The sequence below is a fragment of the Aquarana catesbeiana genome, linkage group LG10, assembly GCF_042186555.1.
Source record: "Aquarana catesbeiana isolate 2022-GZ linkage group LG10, ASM4218655v1, whole genome shotgun sequence".
Lineage (NCBI taxonomy): Eukaryota > Metazoa > Chordata > Amphibia > Anura > Ranidae > Aquarana > Aquarana catesbeiana.
This window is the reverse complement of record NC_133333.1, coordinates 205,723,436-205,736,078: the sequence shown is the minus strand read 5'-3', so window position 1 is coordinate 205,736,078 and position 12,643 is coordinate 205,723,436. Positions and strand designations below refer to the sequence as shown.

The following is a 12,643-nucleotide window of genomic DNA, read 5'->3' as shown; positions in this document are numbered from 1 at the left end:
GTGGGAGGGGGGCCCTCTCCCACCGCCGATAAAAGTGATGTCGCAGCGAATCTGCTGCAGAGACCACTTTTATCTGAAAGCGGACTGCCCACTGAAGAAAAGGATACCGGGGTTATGGCAGCTAGCTGCTGCCATAATGATACTCCTTCAAAGTACCAACGTATAACGATGGCGGGCGGTCCGTAAGTGGTTAATTGAAAGAGCTAGCCACATTGGCCTTTGAAGCCAGACAGTCTGCTACTGGGGTCTCCTGCTATTGTCTGTTTAATAAGGTGTTCTGTGTTTATATATACTTAGGATAATGTGTATTGTACTCTGTTTTACCCTTGTTATTGGGCAGTCTGTTCACCTAGGCTGATTTAAGTGCAGAGTTAATTAGCATGTTAATTATATCATTGTCAGCTAGTAGTTGCTAGAGGGAGGGAGTAGCCATGAGTCAGCCCTACCTCGTTACCTAACCAATTGTGTGATGTTTTGGGTAAATATTTGCATTATTGTGTATGTAGTGGAACTTGTTCCAGTCTTGTAACTGAGCTAGTCTCACCTAGTTCTTGGTTGCAACATGTGGCTGTAATATCTGATAAGGTCCAGATCGGAGGAGGTTGTGTATCAACAGAAGCACTCAAGCAGAGTGTGGGACGTTCTGTAACACCTACCTGTCTTAATTTGTTTTATTGACCCTGAACATCTGCAAAATGTGCTGGTGTTATAATAATTAGGACTTTGACATTCACCTGTTCCTTGCCTCTATTCCATCATTGCAAACTTGCATATCTAACTTTCTATCAATGTGGGTACATCTAACTGTCATTCTCATCTTTGTTTTATTATTTAGGACATGAATGCAGATCAGAGACTACAGTCCTCATTTCAGGTGGCGTCTAGTTATATTGGTCAACATATTTTTACTTTAGTCTTTCTTCTTGTATTTTTATTTTGATGGTTTTATTTTTTAATTCTTACAAAAATTGTACACTTGCAGATATTATATGGAAAAATAAACATATTGAAACCCATGCGGAGATCATCCCTCAGTCAGGTGCTTCCTCATGATTGTTCTGGGAAAATAAATAACAGTTGTTTGATCATTTTGAATTACATGCTAATGAATTTGCTGTATTATTCCAGATGACTTTAAATTGAATGTCAGTATTAGTATTGTATAATAGAAAGTAGATACCAAAGAGGTGAAATAAGGTCTGTTCAGTATTGTAGGACGATGGATTCCTTAACACATAAATTCTATCATATACATGGAATGGATTCCAGAGAATATTCAAATTCATTTTTCTCTGACAAGGAGGACGTTGCAGATGATTCTTTGAGATTTCCAATGATGAATCTTCACTACTGGTTCTGCCACGGTATGTACAATATATATCAGTAGATTAAATATACAAGACCTCTTTATATTAAAAAAATAGGGGCTCGTTCACACATGTGGCTATTATTGCCGCCCCTCTGAAAAGCAATCTGCAGTGGACTGCTTTTCAGAGGGAGTTTGACAGGCAGTGAGGAAGCAATATGTCGCCTCCTCACTGCCCGTTTTAACCCTCAAAATGAGGACTCATTGTTCTGCAAACGCATACATTTCAAACGGTTGTAGGGCGGTTGCGGTGCAGCCCCATTTACTTGAAGTGAAGTATGACAAAAAACACAATAGGGGGTTTAATTGTTGCCATGGCTGTGAAGCAAAGCATTTTGATCATGGCATGTGTACAGCCCTGAGCAAATGCATATCTGTATTCAGGTGGGCAGTCAGGGGGCAGTAAAATTGCAGCTCAACCCCCTGTTTTTACCTTCCCAAGCCCTTCCCCCTTCCCTCAGCCACCAATTTTAAACAGCCCTAAGAGTATCAGTCATATACATAAATGCTCCTACATCTGCCTGGTATTGTGGCTACCTGGAGGAGCCAATTGGGAATGGAAGTCCCCATAGCTCCATCCTCCTATTTAAATTATGTTATGATAAATGCTTTATTTCTTACTGGAGAATCCATTTGTTTCTTTGGAAAAAAAATGATTCAATGGTCACCCTTGGACTTCCCTGCATGTTGTTGTGTTACAATCTACAATGAAACAGAATTTGACTGAGATTGTATACCACCAATGTACACAAAATAGAACATAATGCTAAAGTAGAAGAAAAAGTTTGGGCTTGTACTGTTATGCCCCATTTGTATGTATTTTTTTTCTGTGTTGTATTGAACTGCCTCGGACTATTATAGTTTTGTAGTATGTTGACGTTTTTGGGCCATTAAAAAAAGTGTTTACTATGTGATCAGAGGCGTAGCTTGAAGCTTGTGCGTCCCGATGCAAAAGTTGACCTGGGCCCTCCCCCACTACCACCTGCCACCTCCAGCAAGCGCCAAGATACTCCAAGTGGCTAAACAGTTATTTTAGATCTTTATTTACATATTGAGAGGGTAATTGAAAAGAATTGGAGAGGTATGTCAAAATGTGGACAGTTTCTCCAAAATCTTTTGAATATCCTAGAGCAGGGGTAGACAACCTTTGAGAGGTGCAGATCTACCTGAACATGAAAGAGATCAAAGACCACCAGGGTTCAGCGCTTTTTTAAAGAAATTATCCAGCAAGGCCTAACTAAACAGTAAGGAAGACCTTTAAAAAATGTTACTGTAAAAATATAAATATGTCAGTCAGTAGAGCAGTGGATGGTGTCAGTAAAGCAGTGGACGGTGTCAGTAGGGCAGTGGACGGTGTCAGTAGAGCAGTGGAAGGTGTCAGTAGAGCAGTGGAAGGTGTCAGTAGAGCAGTGGACGGTGTCAGTAGAGCAGTGGACGGTGTCAGTAGAGCAGAGGACGGTGTCAGTAGAGCAGAGGACGGTGTCAGTAGAGCAGAGGACGGTGTCAGTAGAGCAGAGGACGGTGTCAGTAGAGCATAGGACTGTGTCAGTAGAGCAGAGGACGGTGTCAATAGAGCAGAGGACGGTGTCAATAGAGCAGAGGACGGTGTCAATAGAGCAGAGGACGGTGTCAATAGAGCAGAGGACGGTGTCAATAGAGCAGAGGACGGTGTTAATAGAGCAGAGGACGGTGTCAGTAGAGCAGTGGATGGTGTCAGTCAGTAGAGCAGTGGACGGTGTCAGTAGGGCAGTGGAAGGTGTCAGTAGAGCAGTGGATGGTGTCAGTCAGTAGAGCAGTGGACAATGTCAGTAGGGCAGTGGAAGGTGTCAGTAGAGCAGTGGATGGTGTCAGTCAATAGGGCAGCGGAAGGTGTCAGTAGAGCAGTGGACGGTGTCAGTAGAGCAGTGGGCGGTGTCAGTCAGTGGAGCAGTGGATGGTGTCAGTCAGTAGAGCAGTGGATGGTGTCAGTCAGTAGAGCAGTGGATGGTGTTAGTAGAGCAGTGGATGGTGTCAATCAGTAGAGCAGTGGAAGGTGTCAGTAGAGAAGTGGAAGGTGTCAGTTAGTAGAGCAGTGGAAGGTGTCAGTCAGTAGAGCAGTGGAAGGCGGCAGTACAGCAGTGGATGGTGTCAGTACAGCAGTGGACGGCATCAGTACAGCAGAGGACGACGTCAGTAGGGCAGTGGAAGGTGTCAGTAGAGCAGTGGATGGTGTTAGTAGAGCAGTGGATGATGTCAGTCAGTAGAGCAGTGGATGGTGTTAGTCAGTAGAGCAGTGGATGGTGTTAGTCAGTAGAGCAGTGGAAGGCGTCAGTACAGCAGTGGAAGGCGTCAGTACAGCAGAGGATGGCGTCAGTACAGCAGAGGATGGCGTCAGTACAGCAGAGGACGACGTCAGTAGGGCAGTGGATAAAGAGAATATGTTTACTTATGCGCTAACCAATACCAACTAATATGACAAAAAACAGCCAAGGGCAGTTGCCAACACTATAATGTGTCCCCACACTTACTAGAAATAAAAAGTGTGGCGCTATCCCTAATTCAATAAAACAAAGTGTAAAAATACATAACACAAAAAGACCTATTGGGTACTAAATCAAAACCCCAGTGCTGTAGTCATAAAAATAAGTCTGGGCTTTGGACTTTGTAGGCACAATAACCACTGTTATATAATTAAAAGCTCAATTTTATTCAATATATAAAGTTTGATTTAAAAACAAGAGTACAAAAAGGACAGATACAGAAATCAGTTCATAAAGACACAGTTACAATTATGCACTCCATACATAGCTCAATATTATGTAGATAGATTATATGAAAATGGAATACCAATCCTTCCACCATGAGGTTACTTTGTGGTTACAAAAGAGCTATGTAGTTGGTAATAATCGGTGTCTAGAGCTTGCTCAACATGTTGCACGCCATAGCGCTTCTTCAGGAGCATAAAACAGATTACTGAAATATACAAAACATCAAATAAATATAACTCAAATAGACTAAGATAACAATAACTGAAATATAACAACGTAGATACATATTGCGAGTTTGATATCACTGAGATGGAAGCCCAAAAACAGTGCCGATCCGGCAAGGCCTAGGCAGTATTCATACACTATGGGGACGTATGTAACAAGATAGATATAGGAATATATGATACCAATGGTAATTGGAACAATAAACCAATGTGCCTCCCAATAAGATAGTATTTTAATGAAATAAGATTAGAAAGAACCAGGGGGGGAGAGGGGAGAGAGGGGAAGGGACGGGGACGGGGGGTATTGAGGGAAAGGGCAAGAAACAGTGAGAAAGGGGAGAAAAGGGGAAAAGGAAAACCCAAAGGGGAAAAGGGGACAAGGGAAGGGGAAGGAAAAGGATAGGGAGGTGGGGGGGGGGGAGACAAGGGGGGGGAAAGGAGGGGAATGGGTATAGAAGAAAGGGATAAGGTAGGGATATAAGGCCTCCTGACATGAGCTAGCCTTGATGGAACAATGTGATAATGTAATATAGGGGGTCATTTACTATAGCGCTAATTCGCGCAAATTGCCGCGAATTAGCGATAATTTGCGGCAATTTAGCGCGAATTAGCGCTAAAGCGCTAATTCGCGCTAAAACGGTATTCACTATAGCGCTGGTGAGAAAATTCTCCCAAAATCGAATTTACTATAGCTCCCTGAAACTAAATAGAGCCCAAACCCTTACTCTGCTAAAACCTAGAGAATTGCACATGGAAATAATGTTTAGAGCATGATATAATTGCCTAAATAGTACTGAAATATGCGGTATATTATTTAAAGATAATCTGCTTTTAAACTGTGTGAAAAAGTAATTTCTACACTGAAATATCTTTAAAAGTCTGAAAAGTGAAAAATTCCCCGTTTTGGACAACTAGGTGCCAACACAACTGAGCATGCTCAGACCTGAAAATAACTCTCATTTTAACCCAAGTGTCTTTTTTACCTGGAGGTATAGTAAATACCAAAATGAGAGCTAATTAGAGAGCATTTTTTGGGAGTTAAAATCTGCTCTAATTTAGTCCAAATGAAGTTTCAGTCATTGATTCTAATGGAACAATTCTAACTTTCACAAAAAACCTTTTAATGTTGAGATGAAATGTATCTTTCTGTGAAATAAATTTTCCTTTGCAACATTGTTGCTTCTACTTAAAATATTTTGATTTTAAGAATGTTACAATGTGGAATGTTTTGATGTTTTGATAAAATATATTTTTCTCTGTCACTTTCACTTGTTACTCTTCATCTCACAATAATCTTTACCCCAAACTCACACAGGTGTCTTTATAATCCACAAACAATACCATTGCTGATGAAAATTTAAAATGAATCACAATTTTTTGTGCTTTGTATTATTTCCAAATATTCATAATTTGAGCCCAAAAAATGTGATATGTGTACCAACATCAGAAATCAAAATGTAATTCCCAAAAATTTGAGGGTAATATTCTACTCTCACCCACAAAAAAACACCAAATATCACAGAATAAATCAAGAAGAATAACTCTTGAGTAATGTAATTCCATCACCTGTATGTCCACAGAAATACAGTATTTATGTGTTTTTATGTGTATTTATGTGTAGTTATGTGTAGGAGGGTTGCACACGTGGCAGTTCTGTGGCTTAGAGGTTAGAACTTCTGCTTAGTATTTCTGAGGGTCTGGGTTCAAATCCCAACCATGTTACTTCATGTAGAGAAGTTGTCTCATCTCCCAGGTCCTATAACTATGTCTAATTGTAGTAGTTATGTGTAGGAGGGTTCCACCACCATTGTAAGTCTTTTCCAGATACACTATATAGCCAAAAGTATTGGGACGCCTGCCTTTACACACACATGAACTTTAATGGCAGCCCAGTCTTAGTCCGTAGGGTTAAAATTTGATTTGGCCCACCATTTGCAGCTAGAACAGCTTCTGGGAAGGCTGTCCACAAGGTTTAGTATGCCTATGGGAATGTTTGATCATTCTTCCAGAAGTGCATTTGTGAGGCCAGGCAATGATGTTGGATGAGAAGGCCTGGCTTGCAGTCTCTACTCTAATTCAGCCAAAGGGTGTTCTATCGGGTTGAGGCCAGGACTCTGTGCAGGCCAGTCAAGTTTCTCCACCCCAAACTTGCTCATCCATGTCTTTATGGACCTTGCTTTGTGTACTGGTGTGCAGTCATGTTGGAACAGGAAGGGGCTTTCCCCAAACTGTCCCCACAAAGTTGGGAGCATGAAATTGTCCAAAATGTCTTGGTATGCTGATGCCTTAAGAGTTCCCTTATCTGAAACTAAGAGGCCAAGCCCAACCCCTGAAAAACAACCCCGCACCATAATCCCCCTCCACCAAATCATTTGGACCAGTGCACAAAGCAAGGTCCATAAAGACATGGATGAGTGATTTTGGGGTGGAGGAACTTGACTGGCCTGCACAGAGTCCTGACCTCAACACAACAGAACACCTTAGGGATAAATTAGAGAGGAGACTGTAGGTCAGGCCTTCTTGTCCATCAGTGCCTGACCTCACAAATGCACTTGGAAGAATGGTCAAACATTCCCATAGACACACTCCTAAACCTTGTGGACAAGAAGAGTTGAAGCTGTTATAGCTGCAAAGGGTGGGCCAAATGAGTTTTGAACCCAATACTAATACTGGGATGCCATTACAGTTAATGTGTGTTTAAAGGCAGGCATCCCAATACTTACGCCAATATACTGTATATTGCTTGTGACACTGAGCATGGCTATGGACTTAGGGCTGGTTCGCACACAGAGATGCAGAGAACATGCGTGGGGCTGCCTGGTGGCTAAGTGGGTAGCAGTTCTGTCTAGTAGCACCTGGGATGTTGGTTCAATTCCTCAACATGCTAATGCTTGTGTTGAAGTTTATATGTTCTCCCTGTGTGTGTTTCTCACCACAATCCAAAGACATGCTGGCATTTTATTTGTCTCCTGTCGAAATAGGTTCTAATGTAAGAAAGTTAATTTTGAACTTTATATTGGAAGCTCATTGCAGCCAGGGACTGATGTTAATGTTTATTAGCACTAATCATGCCCAGGGACTTGGACATTTCAAATTTTAGGGTTTACACTGCACAGGTACATATGCTTAGAAAACTGTTGCTTTGTTTATGTGGATGCAAATGGACTTTGATCTTTGTCCTGTAGTTGGAGATTTGATGCACATAGCCAAGGGCTAACAGAGTTGTGAACACTATTATGTGTTCCTGCTCATCAGGTGAAATCACTTTAGACATACATGAAGAGACAGATTGAAAGATACTGGTGGGCGTGTACTTCTATTGGGTGTGTCAGTGTGCTAACAATACAACCTCTCTTATATAAAGGCCTGCAGTAGGGGGGGGGGGGGTTCGTTTGGCCTGAGAAGGTCAGGTTTTTTGTTGTGATGGAGTAGGAATGATATTGGGAGATTTGATGAAATTCTTGTGCATTTTTTCAATCAAAAGTGGGTTTATGTGGCCATGCTGTCAATGTTGTGTGTGTATTGTTCCTGTCTGATCATGCAAACATCCGCTGACCTACTCTTTTTGATCTCGTTTAATCGTGTACACCGAAATGCAGCTTCCAGCAGAACCAATGTATGTATGTGTGGATTGTGGGCTGGTGGTGGGTGTTTTGAATAAGTCTTTTGCAATATTATGTTGGAATGCTTTGTAAGAATGACTGTTAGGTATGTTTCTATAATCTTTCAGATAATAATGTGATGTGTTGCCCGTTATACACTGAAATTAAAGCTGTATCCACTTTAAGGTTTTGTCTAATTTTAGATTGTAAGCTTCTATGAGCAGGGCCCTTAAAATTCCGTTGCTAAATGTAGTACCATATATCCTGTCCAAATTTTTTTGAAGCTAGTAAATGTAAATTTATTTTTTTTCTGCTGGTAAAATAAAAGTACATTAAGCTTTTGTTGTGGTGTGTGTGTGTGTGGGTTTTTTTTTTTAGCAAATTGATGCGGTGCCACAAAAAAAATGTTGCATCGATTGGAACAGTGCCATTGCCAATAGTCATGTGATTTGATCTCTCAAATCGCATGACCAATCGCTCCAATGTAAACCTAGGCTTCTTCACAACTGCAAGTTATATATAAAGATTCCACCTTTATCATTAACAGCTGTGGAGAATTGCAGGTAATGAATTCAGCTGGTGGATAGGCAGTGTTTGAATGTGTCAGCTCTGGTTCACATTGGTATGATTTGACATGTCAAATCTGTGGCAATTGCACTGTTCTAATTGGTGCGATTTGTATTGATATTGGTGCAGAAACCTGCACCGATGTCTCTGATGTTGCCCCCCACAGTCGGGACTGACATGCAGGAATTAAATTGTGGGAGTTCAGCTGAACGCTTTTCTCCCTCTGTCAGTGTGAACCAGGGCTCATACTGGGCCTTTTGCCTTTGTAATTCACCTGTTGCTAACCCAGGGACACCATTTCTTAGCAAACTTTCTTAGCAAACTCCCTTAAGTTTACCTTATCTGAAAATAAAAAATACTAATCATGGTTGAGATCAAATATTCGCAGCTGCAATCAAAAGCGTGGTTTCACCTTCTGACCCAGAAATTAGTCATTGTATGCACCCGGAAGTTCCTGTGCTGGTCAGGATCTCCATCTAGGTGGACATGGCGAGGTCTCTTTAGCAGAGAGGAGGCGCTGCTCATTGGCCGGGTAAGTGTAGGATATGTACTTGTACTTAATCAATGCGGGGGTCATAGTTAGATTTGGTGTGGGTGGGGTTCATTGATTTGTTTGGCATCACCACACATTTGCTTCCGTCCCATGTGCACACATCACTTCCTGCATTTGTTCTGCTGATGTAAATCAGTAAGGACTATGCAAGTATAAATGAGAGCTCCTTTTATTAAAATATATATGACTTGTTTCACAGCTGGGCGAATTTTCCAGCAAATTTGGACCTCTGAGTTGCATGACAAGTTGTACCCCATGATTCTCAATGATAACCATTCATATCTGTGCTACTTTAAGTCGCACCAACTTCAAAGTAGTCCCTGTACTACTTTGGTGTGACTTGAGGTATATCGGGTACAATATTACACAGGCATTCCCAGAAGTTGGGGCCAAGTTGCAGCGGCAAAGTGGCAGCAAAATAGTGTGACTTTCAGGTCGCAGCAGTGTGAATGAGATTCAAGGATAACACCTTTGAATTTGGCCCTATTGTCACTTGTGCATCATGAAGGTGTAGCAAATTCGTCCCTGCACTACCTTGGTTTGACTTTGATGCAATTTGAGGTCCATACACCACAAGATTACACAGACATTACTTCAAGTCATGACAAAGCTGTGCAATTTTAAGGTCGCACAAGTGCAAATGGGGCCTTATTCAAAGGTGTTATCAATCGCATTAGGTTACTTTCACACTTGGGTGACTTTTCATGGAGCTTTGGACCTCAGAGTCACATGAAAAGTTGTCCCCCTTGATTTCCATGCATATTTATTAGAGCTGCGCGATTAATCGTCGTCGTGATTTTTTTCCCCTTTTCGATCTTGAAAAAAGAGTTTCACAATTCTTGCTATGTAAAGAACTCTCTCTGCTCTTCTGAAGCCACAGCCGAAAAACCAGGAAGTCTGCCAAGAATTAGAACATTCTTTATCAGTGAACTTAACTAGAAACCTTGTAACAATTTGTCAATGAAATAGAATTCTGTGTAAGTAAGGAAAGTTTAACCACTTAAACACTAAACATTTTTCTGACATTTGTTGGTTTCAGGTTAAAATCATTTTTTTTTTTGCTAGAAAATTACTTAAAACCTCCCAACATTATATATATATTTTTAGTAGAGACCCTAGAGAATAAAATGGTGGTTGTTACAATATTTTATGTCACACTGTATTTGCGCCTTTCAAATGCATTTTTTTTTTGGAAAAAAGTACTTTAATGAATTAAAAAAAAAAAAAAAAAGAAAAGTTAGCCCAATTTTTTGTGGGATAATGTGAAAGTTTTTACGTCGCGAGAATCGTGATCTTTTTATTCTAAGCAAAAAAATTGTGATTCTCATTTTGGCCAGAACCGTGCAGCTCTAATTACTATGCAACTTCACCCATGTTCACATAGGTCTGAATTGACATGTCAAATTGTTGGCCAAATCGGCGCCTATTGATGGCCATTTGAACTGTCCGAATTGGTGCGACGCCACAACGATTCCCAAAAGTAGTTCCTGCACTACTTTGGGCGACTTCAGGGGGCGATTTCTTACCTCCCAACTTTTTGAGATGGGTATAAGGGACACCTATTAGCAAAAGTAGGTAGGCATAGGACACCTTCTTAAAGGAGAACAGTTGGGACCTATGTGATTTCACTAGACATCTGTGCAGGAAAGTGCACTGATGTCTCTGAAATCGCTGACAAAGTCGGGCTGAGTCACACTTGAGCGACTTTGGACATCAGAGTCGTATGACAAGTCATACCCAATGATTTTTAATGTGTACCATTCATATCTGTGCAACTTCAAGTAACACTGACTTCAACGTAGTCCCTGTACTACTTTGGTCTGACTTTGATGCGAGTTGAGGTCCATAGACCTCAAGTTTACACAGGCATTCCCTGGAATTGTGGCAAAATTGCTGATGCAAAATCATGGGAAAGTTGCGTGTCTTTCCCTGCGACAAGTGTGAAAGGTGCCTAAGTCACTGTGCTGAGTACTATTTTATACCTAGAATATAAAGTAGTCCCACCATCAAACACTAGTAAACATATGTTCTCAATATAATTGTGCTCAAATGGCTGAAAATCACACAGATGGTATTACCTACTGAAAGCTTGCATTGTACTCAGCAGCATATGCTGAAAAGAGGCAAATGCCTATTAGCCAATGCCACATCGGCACGAGCATGGTTGTTACTATAATATTAATGCCTGAAATGCAAAACATTATTGTATTGAATCAAACATTAGTAAATGTATTTTCTCTGTAGGTAAGTGCTCAGCTCTGTAGCATAGCGGTATACCCTGCTGCCCCCAAAAGTTCAAGCCATGAATTCAAATCCCACTGACAGCATCATCTCCTGGAAGTGTGCATTGTACTCAGAAGCATATTTAGCCAAAGCACATCAGCTTGCTTTATTCCATATTTTAAGTCTTCAAATGCATGCAATGGTATGCACTTATTCAATAATATGGTATGGAATTCCAAAATTCAAGGAAAAAAATGTCGTAGGGTCCCCCCAGTACATACCAGGCCCTTCGGTATGGACTTTAAGGGGAACCCCACACCAAAATGTAAAATAAATTTGATGTGGGGCCCCCAAAATCCATACCAGACCCTTATCCAAGCATGCAGCCTGGAGGTCAGGATAGGGGGGGGGACGAGTGAGCACCCTCCCCTTCTGAACCTTACCAGGCCACATTTTACCCCTACCCATTCACCAAAAAAAGCAGTGAAATGTAAAAAAATTAATAGCTGGTTTTTGACAAGTCCTTTATTGTAGAATAGCTCCGAGCTGTTTTCTTCCCTGAGCCATCTTCTCCAGACGCTGTCTCTCCCTCCTCCATCTTCTCCCCGAGCTGTATTCTCCCAGAGCCGTCTCTCCTGCCGCCGCCATCTCCTGTGTTCTTCCGCACCGCTGGTTACCCGCTAATAAAAAAAAGCTGCTCTTCTTCCATGGTGGTCTTCCTCCGCTGTGTTGTCACCCGCTGTGTGGCGTCTCTTACATAGCCATGGAGCGGACTCTCCGGGTGACATTATCGGTTGGCCACAGAAGACCGCCACAAGAAGAGCGGCTTTTTTTTTATTAGTGGGTAACCGGCTGCGCTGAAGAACACATCAGCGGGAGAAGATGGTGGCAGCAGGAGAGACAGCTCGGGGAGAAGAAACATCAAACACTAGTGAATGTATTTTCTATGTATGACTGTACTACACCCAATAAGCTAGCGGTCAGCACTTCTACCTTGAAGAGCTCATGGGTTCAAATCCCACAGAGAAATAATAAAAGATTGAATTGGTGAAAAAAAAGCAAATGACTATTAGCCAATTAGCCAAAGCAGCATATGCTGAAAATAGGTGAATGCCAATTAGCCAATGCACTTTAAATTTGGCTGATTCTATTATATTAACTCTTCAAATGCATGCAATGATATGTAAGTATTCAATACTATTATGGTGTGAAATTCCAAACACCATACACTAACTAATGGGCAGATTACATTTTTTTGTTTGTTCATTTTAATTCTCTTGTGCACTGAAAAAATAAACACAGCTGGGGGATGGTAGGTTGGCTGGTATTTGAACTTGTACCATGAGTGCTGTGGAGACATC

The 12,643-nt window shown here is 41.3% G+C and overlaps 1 protein-coding gene across 1 annotated transcript in view; it reads left to right on the top strand.

Annotated features, from left to right (window-relative positions):
* Window positions 1-1,108: 1,108 nt before the first annotated feature.
* Window positions 1,109-12,643, top strand: part of LOC141111144 (nicotinamide N-methyltransferase-like) — a 77,208-nt gene continuing 65,673 nt past the window's right edge. Inside the window, exon 1 of the mRNA XM_073603185.1 lies at window positions 1,109-1,364. Coding sequence (XP_073459286.1) covers window positions 1,220-1,364 — 145 coding nt within the window. The 5' untranslated portion in view covers window positions 1,109-1,219. The remainder of the gene's footprint in view (window positions 1,365-12,643) is intronic.